This window comes from Chelonia mydas, chromosome 10 (assembly GCF_015237465.2).
Source record: "Chelonia mydas isolate rCheMyd1 chromosome 10, rCheMyd1.pri.v2, whole genome shotgun sequence".
In the NCBI taxonomy this organism is placed as follows: Eukaryota; Metazoa; Chordata; order Testudines; family Cheloniidae; genus Chelonia; species Chelonia mydas.
This window is the reverse complement of record NC_051250.2, coordinates 70,161,375-70,181,579: the sequence shown is the minus strand read 5'-3', so window position 1 is coordinate 70,181,579 and position 20,205 is coordinate 70,161,375. Positions and strand designations below refer to the sequence as shown.

At 44.9% G+C, this 20,205-nt stretch overlaps 1 protein-coding gene across 1 annotated transcript in view; it reads left to right on the top strand.

Moving 5' to 3' along the window:
- AGBL1 (AGBL carboxypeptidase 1) overlaps positions 1 to 9,754 on the top strand; it is a 354,668-nt gene extending 344,914 nt beyond the window's left edge. Inside the window, exon 22 of the mRNA XM_027822795.3 lies at positions 9,180 to 9,754. Coding sequence (XP_027678596.3) covers positions 9,180 to 9,486 — 307 coding nt within the window. The 3' untranslated portion in view covers positions 9,487 to 9,754. The remainder of the gene's footprint in view (positions 1 to 9,179) is intronic.
- The last annotated feature ends 10,451 nt before the right edge of the window (positions 9,755 to 20,205 follow it).

Sequence of the window (20,205 nt, the reverse complement as noted above, 5' to 3'; positions counted from 1 at the left end):
TTTTTAACAGAATCTATTCTGGAACTAGACATTGTAACAAAGTGTCTGATACAAGCTCCAAAGCATATTTTCCAAAGCCCTAGCATTATGCAATGGCTTAATGGTTTTCAATATTTTTTAATAAATACGTTCAACTCAGATGGGTACTTGACGCCTCATGTTTTTGCAAGCAGTTCAGTCCATACAAATTGGAAATGGCATTGACTCTGGAAGCACAGCCTCAGAAAGCACTACATCTAGGAGTGAAATCACAGCATTGTACATTTCTGATTGGCTGATGCCAGGCTGTCACATCCCCCTTGTCTGCCCTCCATCCCCCAAGTGCTTTCTTTAATGATGATTTTTACTGAATGTTACAAGTTCATGATGAGCCAGACTCCGATGATATGGACTTCACTGGGGCTAATCATGGAGTTAAGGACTATTCAGCTGAGCGAGGGTATCAAACTCTGGCCTAGTGGCAGCAGAATGGGTAAATTAAGCTTTTGTTGGTACCTCCCCAGCGGAGTTTGGGTATTCAAATGATTTAGGCCTCTCATTCTGCACTAGGGTGACCAGATGTCCTGATTTTATTGGGACAGTCCCGATTTTTGGGTCTTTTTCTTATATAGGCTTCTATTACCCCCACCCCCATCCCGATTTTTCACATTTGCTGTCTGGTCACCCTATTCTGTACACTGGGCCAGCTCCTCCGCTGGTGTAAACTGGCATAGCTCCATTAACTTAAATATCTAGATTTAGCACAATGTCGTCTGAAACAGACAAACTCCATTGCACCCTGCCAATTGAGATCCATCCTGGAATCAGAACTCCAGTTCGGCTTTCAGCTGCCATACTGATGGTGGTGCTGTTGCTATCACTCGGGTGCACTTTGCCAGACTGACAAGTTTGCCATCAGGTCCTGTGTGTTTCAAAGCTAACTCGCCCATCCCAGCTGTCCTGAAGTGGGAAGAGGATATCAAAGAGTGATGTCAGAGCAAAGCCTGAGTTCACATCACTACGCCGAGAAACACACATGATTCCCATAGATACTCTGGTGTAGTCTTTCAGGTGTTTGTGCTGAAATTTATTTGGAGTGGAAAAAAAAAAGAGGGAGTATGGAGAAGAAAACAAGAAAGAAAATGAGTTAGCTGTGGGGATCAGCACCAAGCCTTGTAGCTCTTTGTTTAGCGTCTGACTTGCATCTGTTCAAGTCGGTTTGTTTTATTAATGCTTACTGGCCTAAAGCTAAGAGAGTGATGTTAAAGATTCAGTGTTAGCACAACACTGACATATAGATTTGTTTTCCATGAGAAAGAAATTAACGGTCATGCGTAAGATTGAACCCAGAGCCCTTGGCTTTTCTGTCCGCCCAGTTTAAGGATTGGCTCAGAGGTGGAGAATGATACATGTGGATTTATTGGTCTGTCCTATCAGCCTAGAACAGGGTGGAGAGCTTTGGCATGCAGGAAGGTTGGTTAACATCTAGCCAGTGGCCTTCATATGAATGAATAATTCTTCTCTCTCTCCTCCCCAAACCTGCCCTTCAGAGAAGAGTTCCTGTAACCTTGATGGCAACCTAGTGATTTAGGGGCCAGGGAGCTTCCCTCCGGCATGCACATATCAGTTAACAATCACCGTGCTGGGAGTCATCTCCTGAGCTGCTGCTGCAATTCATTCTTTTAGGGTTTATCATTTCTCTTGGAAATGTGTATAGGCAGGACAATCTCCCCCTCAAAGCACTAAAGGGCTATTCCTCTTTGTAAAGAGAGCTGCAAAACGGGCACCTCCCACCTATCTCCCTGTTCAAAGGTTTAAGACCATGGGTATGGCAACATATTGTGTTACAACTAGGATAGGTTAATAGGATAGGAAAGAGTAGGAAAATTACACGCACCTTCAACCCTCTCCCTGCCAAACAACATCAAAAAATCTCCAGAATCCTGACTCTGAACTGTTTTTTTATTTTCATAAAAGTGCAGTTAACTTTTTTCCCCCACATTTTTGCTGTTGTGCATGAACTTCCTGGGTCCAACCAGGGCAGGAACTAGAAGCACTGAAAGGTGATATTTAAGGCTTATCTGGTGCAATATCCAGCTGATCAGAAACAGAAGGTCCTGGAAAAACTCATGGAAAAAGCTATCATCGGGAGACTTCATTTCTATATTGGCAGACCCAGTGGCTTGGAGAAACACCAGAACTATCAGACACCTGTCCTCTGAACCTTGGGAGGGATTATCCATTATTCCCTTACCAACTCACTTCCCTCTCCTCTCCGTTGCCTTCAAGTCTGAATTATCTATCCTCAGGGAGTGAGAAGGGAGAATTTTATGCAGATTTGAACATTTGCTTTTCTTTAATGATTTAGGTGGGTGTTGCAGTCCCACTGTGACCTTCCTGGGTCGCCAAGTAGTGTAATAAATACATTAGCAAAATAATAAATTAATTATTCTTAAACCACTCCTAGTATCTTTGTCTGTTTCCCTCCCTGTCCAGAATGTAGCTGTAATCCCACCGCAAGGGGCTTCTAATGGCATCATAATACACAAGAGTGTTGCTCAAGTCACCAGAACCTCTGAGTTGGAATGGCAGCCTGAATTTATATATACCTTTGTGGGGGGAAGACTTTATTTAATATTATATACAGTTTAAAAATAGTCATCCCCCAAGTCTTTTTTCTCCCCCTTCAATATTTCCTGCCCCACTCACCAGTATACCCGTTATCTTCTTTTTTGTCAACTGATTTTGGTCTGGCCTGTCTCTCTCATTCCCAGTTTGCATCCCAGTTCATCTTCATTCTCATCACCATTTTGACTTTCAAGGCTATTTAACATCCCAATAGGGATGTAATGAGATTTGCAGGCTCTACTTTCCTGCTGCACCAATGACAGTGACCGGCTAAGTACCCACTCAGAAGAAGGATGGAAACAGCTCATTTTTAGAAGACTATCAAAAGTGTTTACAGGTAATAATAAAATGCCTCCCAAGCCTTAATTAACATTAGGGGACAGTGTAGGCCAGGAATCTGCATGCTGTCCTTGTATTAATAGTCTCCCCAGTCTGAACAGTCTCCCCTCCCCTCCAAACGATGAAGCCTCACATGCTCCACACTGATCTAACCGGTGCACCAAGCATCCATTTTTAATCTTGCCAAATCAGTTACAAACATTACAGGCTGCAATTACCTTGGGAACTCCTGAAAAACTAATTAGTACAAGTCCTAACGATGAATTACACCTTTCCTTTGGCTTTATGCAGCAGAAAATATGTGCTCTGAAAGAGCCCACGCATTGCTCAGCCACAGCAGATAGAATCCTGAGGCGGCTCTGAATTATCAGAGTGTGCTTATCAAAGGATGGCCGCAGTGGGCCGAAAGCCAGAGCACCTGGCTTGCCCAGAGCTCAGCTCAGCATTTTAAGTAGGTGTTGTAAGATGTAAAAAGTCCTGGAAAAGTGTCCCACTGGAATGGAGATCCAATAGGAACTGGCAGAGTTCTATCGTTGTCATCTACTCCATGGGAACAAAGCGGGCTAACAAGATGGGTCTCTATGCTGGAGACAGCTTGTATCGCTGTCCAGTTGGCACTCTCATTCAGTGATGTAAGGATTTAAACAGTCCTCCTTGGGTATATGGATGGATCAGCCTGACCTAGATCCGTGGGGAACCAGGGAAATTAAAGGGAAGGAATGGGGTGATCTTAAAAATGAACTCCATTGCTGAGGCTGAAGATAAGAGACTGTTAGTCAAGCCCCAAAGGGTAGAGTTGATTCAGTAACTGTCAAGGTCTAATTCTGGCATTGTATTTCTTCCAGGAGCATATGTCCTTTAATTAAAGACACCGTTGGAGGCAAGTGTGTCCACTTACACCCTAACATAAACTTCATGAAAATGTTAAGAGCCGAAGTCTGCCCTTGGATGGCCACACTCAAGTCTGAAGAATAATTATATTTGATTTAGGTTAAATGTATGTATGACATATATTGTGTTTTGGATGTGCCTTGTCCCTGCCATGAGGAGCTTGAGGTATAAGTCAGGACTGGAACAAACAACAACAGAGGGAAGGCTTGGGGGAATGGGGAGGATGAGGGCAAAGGCAGTATGATCACAGGGAGGCTATTGCATGCATCTTGAGGCATGCAAAGATTTATTTGTTTGTTGGCACTTCCCCACAGGAAACTGTTAATGTAATCATCTTCAGTAATGAACCCTACTCCTCCTCCTAGTCTCCCTTCTTAGTCATGGTGCTTAGCCATCATGGTCCAACTCCTGCTTCTTTGAAATCAGTGGAAAACCTTCCATTTACTTCACTAGTCAGGCCGTAGGTGACGGACTGGGGAAAAACAAGGCTACTTTTGACTGACTAGAGTAATTCCCCTAAAAGTCCTGTCAAAATCAAGGTCAGGTAGCAACCCTAAATGGAAATCACCAAATGAGTAAAAGGGACATCTGCAAGGAGCCAGTTCTCTCCAGCAGTAGACAATAAAACAAGTTTTGCTTTTGATCCAGTCCGTTAAAATATGGATGACTGGGTGACCTGCCAGAAAAATAAAATGTGACTGCAACATCCCTAGAAATGCCCTGGGGAGCTCTCTTTCCCCCCCTCTGCCTAGATGTATACATGCAGGTAAAGAGTAATTGTTTGCAGAGCATAGATCAGCTGTCACTTCCTTGTACAATGTGTGGCTGCATTTCATCAACAAGAACGACACGTCATATTTTTTCTTTTGTGGAATTTGGCAGAACAATTGACTTCTGAGGTTTGGTGCCCAGCTGTGATGTAATGAGGGCGGCAGCTTAAAATGCAAGGTGGGAGGCAACTGAAAGAAACAATCCAGAGTAAAATCGAAAAGCCAGAGAATGTTGCCTTGAAGGGAAGTGATGGCCTTTTCCTCCCCTCCTCTTCTTGTTAAATCATTGAACATGCAGAATTCTTTCACGCAACACAAAGCTCCCTTTTCACAGAAAGTAAACAAATTCGCATGCACACAAAAGCAGAGCTAATTAAGATCAAGTCATATCTCAATAAATATGCAAATTAAAAATCAAAACAAAGAAATTCTATTTATCACATCAGAAAGTTGCAAATTGCTGTTGAGGCTCCTGTAGGCTGCACTAGATGAGGTGACGGGGCTATACGTTTTACATTAGTAGGCCAGCTAACACGTGCATGTGTTTTCATTGTGATAGCTGGGGCCTCACCCACTGTAGCTATATCACCCCTCCCTTCCTCTGTACCATGTCAGCATTCAGTGCTATTAATAAACTATATTTGCCTTCAAGTTCCCTAATGTAATGTCACTGGTTTTCCCTTCTGTTTACCTTCCATAAAACAATATCATCATTCTTTGGTGAATCTGTTTCTCATCTCTTGCTTTTTCCAGCCCTTAAAAAAAATTGGGATAGGAAAAAACCCCAGTGCTCTGTGCACTAATATACATGCCGCCAGGGTTGTTCATTACCAAGTCTCACAATTTGCATTCTCTCCTGAGGGAGCAAGGCTGTGTGACGTGGAAAGCAGGCACCTCCTAATGATTTTGGCCCCTTCATTAGTGGGATTGTGACCTGCTCCCCAGCAGGCTCCATGTTGCCATCTTTTCGAAGAACCTCTATTCTGCTTGTTTGAACTGACCCATTTGTATTGCTTTGTTTTATGGTCTAAGACACCAACCGTAGACGGTGAATTATTTGGATGGAAAATTCTGCATAGCAGAGAGATGTGAGGGGAATTGGCTGGTTTGGGGACATTGGTAATGCGACAAGAGCCTTTCAGCTCCTAAGTCACAGGTGTGATTATTGCTTGTGTTGGTAGTGATAAAACATTGGTACCATCTAACCGCTATTTGGTAGCCCTGTATGTGAATTGAGCTGGTGGTAACAGTCCATTTCCTTGCGAACATGTGCACAGATCATCATAGCTATTACCACAGGTAGTGCTAGTTGTTTGTTGGCCAGCAAAGAAGCCAAGGACTGAATGATGCACGGAGACAGAACACTTCTCAGACCCTTGGAGGTGGACTATCCAAGTCTAGGATGGAACACATCAGCAGTGGAAGTATAGGGAAGCTTTCGCTGCTGCTGCTGTCTTTGCTGTAGTTACTCTGGCTAGAGAAGGAGAAATTCAGTCTCCGGGGCTGTCAGTCTGTCTCCCTTCACCTGCACTATAATTCCCAGGAAATAAAAGCAGGGAGATGTACATTCTGAAATACCCAGAACCTGCTTCTGCCAACAGGCATTGCTATCTGGTTACCAACCTGAAGCAACTGCACTAATGTGAGAAAAATTTCTCCAAGTCAGCACTCATGTAACGGATTGAGAATTTGGTCCAGTGTCTCCAAGCTCCATTTCCTTTCCAACAAGTCGCCATGTCTTTATGCACTCATTCTCAGCTGATCTGTGCAACTGGCAAAACCTTCACGTACCTGAGTGACTGGAAAGGACCTACAGATAACACTACGGAACACCATTCAGAAGCAGCAACTGGTGCAGAATTCAGAGGCATGCCCACTCGGTTGCTTGGGCTGTAAGGAACATATTATACCAATTGTCCCAAAGCTGCACTTCACATTTGTTCCTGGGTGCAAATCAAATCATTGACATGCTTCTCTAAGGCCTTGGGTGCATTGGTTTGATGTGATAGACTCATACAGGGCCTGATAATGCATGCGGCAGTCTATGAGAGCCTTTTCATTGACTTAAATGGACTTTGGAACTGGTCTTTCTTGCTGCTGCCATTGATAAGTCCCCAGATGTGAACACCTAGTGCTGTTGTCAAGGCATTTTCCGTGGTGGGTCATCAACTGTGGATCTTGCTTTCATTTTCATTCACCCAAGCCTGGGTCTGTTGACCATGGGAACGTATTGTAAGGTCTGTCTCTTTCCTCAGGCTTTTGCCTGTTTGCGGGGTGATTATGGCAAGATCTGAGGTTTCGCATTGGGGCAGCGATCTTCACTGTTAGTATTGCTCTGCATGTTGTGTATACAGATAGTTTATACAGTTCCCATAGCCTATATTGATGGGGGCTTTTATCAGCTGAAAAAATGCATACAAATAAGGTTATGGAGAAATAGGCCTCAGAATTGGTGAGGGAGAAGTTGTTCCTGGATATACTGGTGCTGCGGGTGAGTCTGAGTCTCTTCTCTAGAGCACAGGTGGTTGATTCAGCATGGGAGCAGCTAAATCCCATCACTACATCATAGGTGTCTGAATTCCAGTGTATCCAAGAAGCTTATTGAAACTAGACAAATAATATTCATAGTCTTTTTTTCTTTTCTTTTTCTTTTCTTTTTTAAAATTTCTTTATTTCTTTATTTTGACAATCACAAAGAAGAAGAAGCATAGTTTAAAAATGAAAGGGTCTGATTTCCCCTGAGTTTTTTACTCTTTTTTGAATACTGTCATGGTAGACTGAGTAATTTGTGCCGTTCCTGTGTACTTCAAAAAAAAATCAAAGTCCTCTGGCCGTCCTCTGCACAGAAAGCTGAGATGGTTTTAAAGTCGTGTGTTACAAAAATTGTGGGGGGTTTTCCATGTCCCGTGCACACTTTCACTTTTGAGCTCCTTCCAACCCAGATTTCAGGGAAGGTTGAAGGGAAGCCAGAAACTACAGAAGTGCATATTTTTCATTTATTTATTTTTAAGCTACACAGATCTATTAAGCAGGTGGAGAATCCCTATACAGTACAACCCTGAAGTGAGCGAAGCCAAAGATCAGCAGGGGAAGGAGTGGGTATTGCTAGATAGTGTTTGTTTCTGTTTGCAAAGCAGCCCTTACACAGTTAAGATCTGGAGGCTCAAGTGAGGAAAACCTTACATTTTTCTGGAGTGCAGAGCAGTAAGAAAAGAGATCCATATACCCAACAGCAACGCTCTAAACCTTCAGCATGTTCAAAAACCTCAGATGCTGGAACTGATATGAGACGGCTGAGAGCTGGGAAAGTATTGTGGTAACTGACATGCAAATGAGCAGAGCTCACATTAAAGCTATGTATTGTCCATCTGCCAAGCCATTCATTGCTCCCAACCTGGGACAGATTAGAAGCACTGACCTAGTGTGGAAGATTGTTATTCCTTTCCCAATCCCCCAAAGCAATTCACTCTCCTACCCTGAGTCAGATTAAAACCAGTGATCTAGAAGTAAATGACTGTGTCCCAGTTCCCCTGATTAATCCAGTCTCCTGACCTGGGCTGGATTGAAACTGCTGACCTAGAGATGAAGGACTGTATCCTATTTTCTAGCCCCCGCAAGCTATCCGGCCCTCTTTCCAGAATGAAGGCCAGATTGGATTAAATGGGAAAGGCTTCCTATTCCCCGAGCCATCTGTCTAGTGGTTACAATTCATTCAGAAATATTTCATTCAGATATTTTTAATACAGAACATATTGAAATGAGCTTTGTGAATTCAAGTGTATGCATAGAACAGTTGTGACCATTCTTGAATGCAAATTGCGAAGTAAGCTTATGGAGATCTTGAGGGAGCCTCAGCTGGTGTGACACATACTTTCAGAGAGCCAAAATAAGATGTAAATGACACCAGCTTAGATTGTCAGTGGATTCCCTTAGACTCATCTCTGAATTTGGCCCTGCCTCACAAAGACTTGTTGTGAAAAAAGATCTGTACCTTTTGAAATGACAGCGCTTCAAGTGCTGCAATCCTCCTTGTTCTTGGCATAGCTGTGGTCAATGTCTCTGGAGCTTCTACTTTCTGCTTATTCCTCCTTTTCCAAGTAACACTCTGCCATTACATAGAGCACCATACAAAGATGTCACAGCGCTTTAACCCACATGGATTAATTCGGTCTCCTACGAAATATGGAACAAACAGGATGGGGATGATGGTTAAACCAACAACCTCTTTGTAACTGGATACCATATCTTCTCCCCCTGTGCCTTAACATGGTTTACTTAACTTTGTAAGCTCCTCAAGACAGGCACTGTGTTGTCCATCTGCAAAGCACCTGGCATGCCTATGGTGCTGTATAAAAAATAATAACAATAATGTGTCTGTCCCAGGGGGTATGTAAATATCATACTCTTCATTTTCCAGATGGGAGAACAGAACGAAGAAGTGATGTGACTTTGCCACACTGTCAAAGCCAGGAATAGAACACAGGAGTCCTAACACCTAGCCCCCATGTCTAACTGCTAGACAATACCACCTCATTTTGTTGACATTCTGTCTCTTTTATGATTCCTTGGCAGGAGCAGCAGCACCAACAACCTGGAGATTGACGATGAACCTCCTTGTGGGGAAGATGTCGATTACAATACTGACAGCTGCTCTGACCAGGAAGGGGACTTCTCTGAGCTAGACGAAGAGATCCGGGAGATCTCCCTGAGGGCAGAAGGAGAGGTGGAAGAGGAGGGGGCCAGCGAGGGACAGACATGCAGCTCCAGCGTTCTTGGAGGGTTTTACATTTCCAGCCACCCAACAGCCAATAGCAAAGCTCTCCCGCTACCATCAACGTCACTCGGCGTGTTTGCTGGGTTTGAAAGCAGCCCTGTGTGAACAGAGCTTTGACTTACCGAGCAATAAGCAAATGGGTCACTGCTCTTCTTTACCCATTTGCCGGCTTCAGCTTTGTTCCCAGATGTGTTGCCCCAGTTCTGCATGGAAAACTGACTTCATGTTTATGGAAAATAGAGAGAGAGAGAGGTTCCCTACCCTGTGCAGACAGGGAGGGGTGAGCAGTCACTTGTCCATATGGTGCAGTGTGAAGACTTAGGGCATTCTTATACATTGCCACCAGTGCAATCACTTTCTCTGCCCCCGGCCCTGCCCTGACTCCACCCCTGCCCTGTCCCTCCCTCCCCCATTCCAACCCCTTCTCCAAAGTCCCTGCCCCAACTCCGTCCCCTCCTTCCCCTATTTGACTCCTTCCCCAAATCCCCGACCCGTCCCCGCCTCTTCCCTGCCTCCTCCCTGAGTGCACCACGTTTCCACTCCTCCACCCTCCCTCCCAGCACTTGCTACAGCTGTTTGGTGGCAGCAAGCACTGGGAGGGAGGGAGGAATGGAGATACGGCATGCTCGAGGAGGAGGTGAGGCGGGGGGCGGGGCGTGGAGCTTGGCTGCTGATGCGTGCAGAGCACAAGAGATCCACTTCCTGGACACTATGGTGCTAATAAGCGATGGTCACATAAACGCTACCCTATACCGGAAACTTACTGACCGCTATTCCTACCTACATGCCTCCAGCTTTCATCCAGATCACACCACACAATCCATTGTCTACAGCCAAGCTCTTCGATACAACCATATTTGCTCCAACCCCTCAGACAGAGACAAACCCCTACAAGATCTCTATCAAGCGTTCTTACAACTACAATACCCACCTGCTGAAGTGAAGAAACAGATTGACAGAGCCAGAAGAGTACTCAGAAGTTACCTACTAGAGGACAGGTCCAGCAAAGAAAATAACAGAATGCCACTAGCCATCACCTTCAGCCCCCAACTAAAACCTCTCCAACGCATCATCAAGGATCTACAACCTATCCTGAAGGACGACCCATCACTCTCACAGATCTTGGGAGACAACCCAGTCCTTGCTTACAGACAGCCCCCCAACCTGAAGCAAATACTCACCAGCAACCACACACCACACAACAGAACCACTAACCCAGGAATCTATCTTTACAACAAAGCGTGTTGCCAACTGTGTCCACATATCTATTCAGGGGACACCATCATAGGGCCTAATCACATCAGCCACACTATCAGAGGCTCGTTCACCTGCACATCTACCAATGTGATATATGCCATCATGTGCCAGCAATGCCCCTCTGCCATGTACGTTGGTCAAACTGGACAGTCTCTAGGTAAAAGAATAAATGGATACAAATCAGATATCAAGAATTATAACATTCAAAAACCAGTCGGAGGACACTTCAATCTCTTTGGTCACTCAATTACAGACCTAAAAGTTGCAATTCTTCAACAAAAAAACTTCAGAAACAGACTCCAATGAGAGACTGCTGAATTGGAATTAATTTGCAAACTGGATACAATTAATTTAGGCTTGAATAAAGACTGGGAGTGGATGGGTCATTACACAAAGTAAAACTATTTCCCCATGTTTATTCTCCATCCCCACCCCCACCCCCACCGTTCCTCAGATGTTCATGTCAACTGCTGGAAATGGCCCACCTTGATTATCACTACAAGAGGTGTTTTCCCCCCCGCTCTCCTGCTGGTAATAGCTCACCTTACCTGATCACTCTCCTTACAGTGTGTATGGTAACACCCATTGTTTCATGTTCTCTGTGTATATAAATCTCCCCACTGTATTTTGCATTGAATGCATCCGATGAAGTGAGCTGTAGCTCACAAAAGCTTGTGCTCAAATAAATTTGTTAGTCTCTAAGGTGCCACAAGTCCTCCTTTTCTTTTTTTAGTTAATATTCAGTACTTTTCTTAGGGTAAGGACTCCCCTGGTGGGACACTATAATGGAACGTTCCAGAAGGAGGCGAATGTCTCTCCTCTTCAGCCTGGCCAGGATCCCTAGCATTTTATCAAGGGGAACAGTGTGGTACGCATCAGCGGTGGCAACACTTGACAGCTGCCTTTGCCAGGTCGCCATTCCAGTGGCCATTGTCTATTATTATTTATAGAGCTGTCAATTAATCACAGTTAATGCAAGTGATTAACTGAAAACAAATTAATTGGATTAAAAATAGTTGTGATTGTTTGTGTTATGGTAATGCCGAGGAGCCCTGGTCATTGACCAGGACTGCACTGTGCTAGGCACTGTACAAACACACCACACCAAGACGGTCCATGTTCCAGGGAGATTATGGTCCGACTCACTGTTAGAGCAGATCAGAAAATGAAAATCTGGTTTCCTGAAAAAAAGAGCAAATAGTTTTCATTTTGAATGGTTCAAACCTGACCCATTTTTTAAAAAAAAATGTGATTTTTTTTTAATTCAGGTTTTTTAATCAAAACTGTCATGGAGATGGCTATTGATACCAAAAAACAAATGGTCATCAGGAAACAGAAAACATCTGCAACCATTTCATGAAAAACAAACAAAAAATCCCATTAAAAATGAATTCTGGCAAGAAAAATTGTTCTAAAAATTGTGATCAGTTGTACTCACTCTGTGTGTCTTTGTAGACCTTATGCAGACGCCTAACAAATTTGGAGTCCTCAAGGAGGCCAGGGGATTCTGCCTGATGGCTAATTGGCGAGGAAATGATAATAGGACAGATGGGCTGGAGTCAGACCTTGTGCATTGCTGAGTTCCATCTCTGGGTCAAAATGGTCTCTTTCAGTCCCAAGAACAGGAAATAGCTCAGTTCTCCTAGTATTGCCTGCGAAGGCAGAAGCTTATTTTGTAGAGATTCCTCATTTATTATAGAAGAAGTTAGGAAAAAACACGACATGGCCCTGACTCTACGATCCTAACTCTTTGCTACGCATTAGAATTCACTGTTCACTCTGCGCCCGGGGCTTTGCAGAGACAAGGATTGCCATTTCTTCCTGTGTCACGGAAACATTTAATATATAATAAAGTAATAATAAAAAAAGGAAAAATCGGTAACAGTACAAGAGTACCACAGGCAACGGATGTGCAGCTCCTGCTCTCTCTAATGTTTCTCAGGTCACATTCAGCGCGGTAAATTCTGCAAAATGTAAGGTGCGGGATACAAGGTGGGATTCATTAATTAATTATTATTATATTAGTTAGTATAACTAACTGTCAGGCAGCTTCAGTCAGTGGCAGCCAAATAGATGCCGAAGAGTCTCAGACTTTGCTAATGGAATCTTCCCCCTTTATAAAAATGTAATACAGGAAAATTAACCACTATAAAACCATCCAAGAATAAGAGCAATATTTAGAACTTCTCCACCATCTTTCATTCAAAGATTTCCAAGCTTTAAGAGCCCTTCATGAATTAAGCCTCACAATACCCTTTGGGAGGTAGCTAAGCACTGTGATGAACTCAGTGGTGTTCATCTGCATTCCTCCCTCCAGTGGCTTAGATGTGTGTCACAGGCTCTACACTGCTGATGGAGATTCTCCTTAAGTTCAAATGGCACAAGCCTGTGCTGGTCCAAGAGGCGCTGAGTCCTATCCCTGCTATCTCTGTGAAGTTCCAAATGGTCGCATGGTATCTAGCAGAATAATTGCCAATGGATCCTGTGTTGCCAGTGATTTTTTCTTTTTTTGGTATCACTTCCGGATGGCTAAAAGCACCACCTGGAACCATATTTGATATGTTGCCTACAAAGAAATTTCCCAGTGTGGGCTGAGGCTATTTTACAGTACGTTGCTGAATGACTTTCTGCCATATGACCTGGACCTGGACCTGCTCAATGGGAGCTTACTGTTTGGATTGAAGTCAGAAACACAGTTCCTTCCTATCCTGCTGAGGTTCCAGTATCCAGGTTTCTAAAGTTTCAGCCCCACACAACAGCTCTGCAAGTCTCAATCTGTCGTTCTAATTCAGCTCAAAAGACAGGCTGCCTGGGTTTTCAGAAGATGAGCTTCTTAGACAGCGCTAATTCATTAGGCATGATGTCTGCTATCACTGTACAGATGTCCTGTTCTGCTTGCTTCAGCATGCGGCTTGTTGCACATAATACTGATTTTTGATAAAAGGATGGCTCACAAGAATGGACACAAAGGAAGTAAAACACGTGTTCACACTATAATAGGATGTATAACATTGCTTCAAAGCTTATTAATAAGAAAGATATGAGTATAGTTAACCTCAAAATCCAATGTTCATATGCATGACAAAGCATGCACTTTGTAGCACACACAGTGTGCCAGGCACGCACTGCAGTACAAACGCACAGTACAACCCATGCTACAGGATGTTCAGGAAAGCTACAACACAACTCCACAATACAATACAAACATGCCACAGTACAACCCCCAACACGACACCCACCCTCCCCCCACACACACACAAACATGCTATCAGTATATACTTCATCATGGACACATACACACACTCTTTCTGCAACGCAGAATATGTACCACCGCACATTGCAATGTACTGAGGCATCAGGACTTGTCAGTTGTGTGGGTTTCCAATGTAAGGGAGAAATCCTTCTGCATCACAACATCTTCAGCATTCTTGATAATCTGACATTGTTAATTTTGTGAAGTAAACACTATGGGCCGAATCATTCCTGAAACAACTCTATTAAAGTCAGTTGAGTTACACCAAGGATGAATTCATCTCTGTGGGCAAAATTCTGCCCTCAGTTACACTCATGCATTCTGTACCCATGCCATTGACTCCAGTGGACTTGCCCAGAGGTAGAACGAGGCAGAATATGGCCCCACACACAGGTATAGGGCCAGATAGCTAGAAGCAGCCCATAGATGCTGGAACTAGGGGTGCGGGGGGTGCTGCAGCATCCCCTGGCTTGAAGTGGTTTCTATTATATACAGGGTTTACATTTTAGTTCAATGGCTCTCAGCACCTCCACCATAAAAATTGTTCCAGCACCCCTAAAGCAGCCTCATTCTGTGCTCAGCATTATTCAGAGGCCCATAGTAGGGGAGGCAGTTTTGCCAGTGCATTTGATGTCACTTCAGTGTCTGACTATCGGAGTGCACCAGCAAAGCTGGCAGTGAGTTGTCTCAAGTATATCAGTTGCACCTGGAACATTGTGGGCACAAAAACGAAAGCTGGGCTGAGGCTTCTTTACAACTCCTTCCCGCGTGCCGCGCAAATAAGGAATTGTTAATACGTGGTTAGACGTCGGTAGCAGACGATGAGCAGAAAACGAGATAAGAATAAAGCACAACAAGAGTGTGTGGCATTTTGTTGGCAGGAAGTGATGTCAGAAGGCATGGCAAGTCGGTCCTGTGACTAATCAGCAGGGAATGGCTCCTGAAATCCTCCCACAAAAAAGCACTGCCCTTTCTGCTCCTTTTCCCCCTCGTGCACAGCTCCAACTTTTGACTTTCACAGGAGGCTGTCACTCCTTCCCTCAGCCAGCCTCTAGAGGTCAGGAGAGGGCCTCCATTGCAGCTCAGCCGGCGCACTCCGTGTTATTAACATTCTCCCTGAGTCATGGTAATTAAGCGGTACTAGGCTCCACACAGAGGAACGGAAATGCATTGACTTTAATAAAACAGAGTGTAAAACAACTTTAGATTAACTCCAGCCTTGTTTATTCTCGTGCACTTGTGATTCTGCTGCGGTATTTCCCCAGTGAATGGGACCGTTGTCCGCAACACTGAGTGGCGTCACCTTACTTTAGCCCAGGGAGCACTGTCTGAAGGGCCTTGTCTCACTGTGGCTGGCTATTACCAAGAAATTTAAAGCAATGAGTAAAGAAAAGGAGGGGAGTAAAGTCTCCCAACCCCTCGAGGTTTTCATTCCTCAAGAGTCAGCAAAGCTGTCAGATAGAGATGCAAACCAAATATTTCCATTACAGCCAGAAGAGAGGGAGAACTGGAGGTGAGCAGATAGCCCCATTAATACGCTCGTTTGTGCCCCTGCCAAGAGTGTATTAACGTCTTCTACTGACTTTCTTTGTCTCGCAGCCACTTTCAACGGCTCCCCCCGCCCCGACACGAAGCAGTCAGAAGATGCAGCGTTGAGCAGTTCTCACACTGGGCCCTCTGTTTCCTCAGCCTCCCCTTTCTCCACAATGAATTTGAACTTCTGCAACAATCCTGTTGACGCCCTGCCAGAGCCTGGGGAATTAAAATAAAATAAAAGAAAAGAAAATGAATAAAAAGCACTTCTGAAGTCAGGGCTAAAAATAAATAATTAAACAATAAAAAGAAAAAGAATCAAGTCAGCAAGCTAAAGAAGGAAACAAAATCTAATTAGTTTTATCTGCAGTTTGTTATTGGGCTGTCGGGCTGCTTTGTCCCCTGCTTTTAAAGCACTCTGGAAAATAACAATTATAATAAGAAAAAAAAATGGCAGCGTGTTATTTATGAAGTGAGTGAGCAAGCAGCAGAGCAGCGAGAGGGAGAAAACAGCAGTTCCTGGCCCCCACTGCCTTCCCACAGCTGGTACAGGATACAGACACAGAGATTCTGGGCTCTATTTCCTGTTCTCTCTGTCCTTGAGCAAGGCCCTTCCCTCCTCTGATGCAGAAAGAGGACGGCCGGCCCGTGGTTAGGGTGCTAGCTTGGGACTTGGGAGGTCCAGGTCCTAGTCCTACTCCCTTGGGTAACTCACTGAAGCTCTCTGTGCCTCAGTTCTTCATCTGTAAAATGGGGATAATAGTAATGCACAGGGGTGCAAATTATTTTGTGTTGCGAGCCTCGAAGGCTTTGAGATCCATGGATGAAAGGTGCTAGAAAAGGGTAAAATACTGGTGGTTGTGAAGTAGCATGGCTGTTGCTTCTAAATGGATATGAGCCAGTTGCCAGTTTAACAGCACATATTGATGGTGTTCAATGACTGTAAGGATTTGGTTCTTTTAAACAGCAAAGGGTAATTTTTAAAATCTCCCTCCCAGGCTGGTATCTATCAGCTAGGCCTCTCCTGAGGCCCAATCCTGCGCCACTCAAGCCAATAGATGTTTAAAGCTGCTTTGGGTGAAAGCAGAGTCAGACCCCTGATGTTCAAACTCCTGGCTTTGGCGGTGATCTTCCAGACAAACAGTTACCAACAGAGCTGAGACGCAGATGAGTAGATGAGATCTGCAGCAGGAGAGGAGATGCAAGGTTTGGAGTGGCAGAAAGGAAGAAAGAAAGAAAGTTGTCATCTCTGGTATGACATCTGTGTCAATATGTTGGCACCATGAACTTCATTAGCTGCTGAATCAGCTGACAACAGCCCATCTAATGGCAGTGAGGGGAAAAATCTAGCATGAAATAGCCCTCATACATTGTACCTTATGCCCAGCCACTAATTCCAGGTGACAGTGATTTGTCAGAGTAAACTATTTCTCCCATTAGCTAACCGAGGTCTGGACACCGAGGTCTGGCCCGTAGTGCATTCATTGGCTGCCAGAACTGTCATCACTCCGATCCTGTATACCCTAACAAAAGACTTAGTTGCATGATTATCCATGTGTGGTCTAGTAAGTCAACTACAGGACTGCAACTCAGGATGCCTAGGTTCCATTCCTTACTTTGCCACAGATTTTCCATGTGGCCTTGGACAAGTCACTTACCCTCTCTGTGTCTCTATTCCCCCATCTGTAAAATGGAGATGATATTACATTGTGGGGCTTAAATCATTAGTGTTTATAAAGGGATTTGAGATCCATGAAGGATATGGGCAAGGTACATTATTGATTATTATCTATTACAGGGATCGGCAACCTTTGGCATGTGGCCTGCCAGGGAAAGCCACTGGCGGGCCGGGACGGTTTGTTTACCAGCAGTGTCCGCAGGTTCGGCCGATTGCAGCTCCCACTGGCTGCGGTTAGCTGTCTCAGGCCAATGGGGTCTGGGGGAAGCGGCGCAGACCGAGGGATGTGCTGGCCGCCCTTCCCACAGCCTCCATTGGCCTGGGACGGCCAACTGCGGTCAGTGGGAGCTGCAATCAGTCGAACCTGCAGATGCTGCAGGTAAACAAACCAGCCCGGCCTGCCAGTGGCTTTCGCTGGCAGACCACGTGCCAAAGGTTGCCGATAGGTCCCTGATCTATTACTTAGGCTGACAATATGCTCATCACTGTTCATGCAAAGGGTAAAATGCAGTCCTTGCCCCAAGGAGCTTACAATGTGCATCTACCACCAGTACAGCTTAGACAAATATTAGGCTCTTTGCTCTGATCACGATTACCTAATTCAGATTCTCCTGTTGACTCTCTCTCCCCTTTGACTTCAAGCACTTCATCCTCCCCTACAAGGCTCTCTGCAGACCTTGCTCCATCCCCATCTCCACCTGTTCTCCCCCCGCTGCCCCAACTTACACCTTGCCTCTCCCTTTCCATCCTCTTACTTTCATCACTGTGCTTAATTCCATTCTACCCTGGAAGTCCCTCAGGCTCATCCTGTGCTATGTATCCACCAACTCTTCCTTCAGATTCCGCCTCGTAACACATGTCGGCCGTGAAGCTTTCAGCCAGCACCATGGTTTTTATTTATTTAAAGTATTTAAGAAAAAACCCAACAGCATGGTGTGATAAAGCCACTCTCTAGGCGTGCAGTACTTTGTGGGTCTCTACCGTGCTGGCTGGCTTAGAGCAAAAGCCTCATCGGGCCGGCCCCATGTCTCCTCCATATTCTGTACCGCACTGAGCATACTCACCTAGTGCTCAGAATCAGGGATCGCGGCGTGCAATGGAGCCAGTCTCTTGGCAACCCAACAAGGGCAGCTGTCCTGCAGCAGGCTACCTGATTGCCTGCATCACCTGATTAGTCAGGAAGGGCAGCTGGCTGGCTTTTAGCCCAGCAGCACCATCCTTCTAGCTGCTCAGTGCATTTCTGCATGCAGCTGTGATCTCCTCTGTTCCTGCTGCTCCTCTCCTGCTCCAGCCCTGCTCCTAGTCCTGTTTGTGCCTTGTTCCTCAACTTTGTTCCTGCTCAGTCCTGGCTACCTCAACTTGCTCCTGGCTCCGGTTTCCTCACCCAGACTCTGGTTCTGACCCTGGCTATCACTTCCTTGTTCTGGCTCCGACTCCTGGTTCCTGACTCCAGCTGTGGCCCTAGGATTGGATCCACTTCCCAGCATCTGCTTTGATTGAGAGGCCTGATTCCTGCTCTGGCCGCAGCTTGGTCTCTACCACAGGGAGAGGGTTACATGTGATTGTGCTGCAGTTTGGTTAATGTTTCTAAGGGATTATCTTTCTGGCTGTTGTTTTTGAAAGGCTTTATGGAAAAAAGTGAGTTTTCACAAGGGAATGAATGCATAATGGACTGCATGGAAAAAGGTGCAAAGACTCGTGTGAAGAGGAGGAAGTCAAGTTGGCTGGCAGGGAGCAGCAGCCCAGAACATTGTGGCCACTTGTGCTGAGCACCTGGACAGCTAAATTTGGATGGAAAATGGGGATAGGTTGGGCAGAAATGTTTGACTTTTTGTTGAGAAACCAAACCAGTTTGGGGGGGGGTGGGAAAAACTACTCAAAGCTCCACATTTATTGGATTTCAGCCAAACATATTCAATGTGAGATTTTTCAGTTTGCCAATAAAAAAATCAAACATTGTTTTAGGAACTCAGACACTATCTGCAAAACCTTTTGCTTTTCAAACTCACGCTTTTCTGTCCAAAAAAACATGCTTTGACTGAAAATTTTCAACCAGCCCCATTTGGAGCTCTACAAATGGACCTCACAGTGCTCTCTGCTATTTCAGTCCTAGACCTCCAGGAAGCTATGCCAATGCATCTCAGTCCTGATCTACCATGGATCCTGTTATTTCCAGTCCAGGCTTCACATCCATGGATTTCCCAATAGACCTCAATCCTGACCTCTAACATCACTGTCTGCTATTCCAGTCTTGTACTTCTCCAGAGCACAGCCTGCCAAACATATTAAATTGACTGGTGATTTTTGGGCGGTGGACAAATATCTCTCCTGGGACTAGGATGAGATCACCAAATGCATTTCCACTGGAAGCTGGAGCCAGGTTTGAAGCCAGCAACCTCTAAGAGGTGAGAGTGCACCAAAGCCACAATGCCAGCTGGCCTGCCTGCTCTCAGATGCAAGAGCCGCTTTGTACTTCCTGGCTTTACTGATGCGGAGAGAACATTTTCAACCGTCTAAGCCTTGTAACCTTGTATCTCTGGCACACGAGCTGCAGCAGCAAGCTGCCGAACATAATAACAAGGGGAAGAGATCGAATTAAATCAGAATTTGAATATTAGGGTTCTCAGCGCAAGGGGCTTTAGCGACATTTTTTCCAGAGTTGGTTGAAACATATTTGAAAAAAATGGATTCAACACATTTATTTGCGTCTATGGCCGAACAAAGTATTTGCCAGTAAATTTTATTCATGATTCGACCAGCTCTAGTTCTTCTAATGCGTGTGACTAAAGAACGTCTGCTAGATCCTGCACTCACAAGCCAGATGTAGAGGATCTGATCCCAGGCATCTAGCAAGTAACTTACCTTCCAAAGGCTATTTCAACCAGCTTTACTCCAGAGTCACTGAGAGCAGAATCTGAACCATGACATTTCGAATGATTCATCTTTCACCTCATGAAATAGGCGGAGAGAAGGGGGGGAAACAGATAGAAAGTTATTTTTTTCCTCCTGACAAACATTTGTGTTCAAAGTCTCAGTTGTCATGGGGCAGTAACCAGTAGCCCACTTGAGGGGCACTACAAATGTTGCCTAGCAACACCATGCC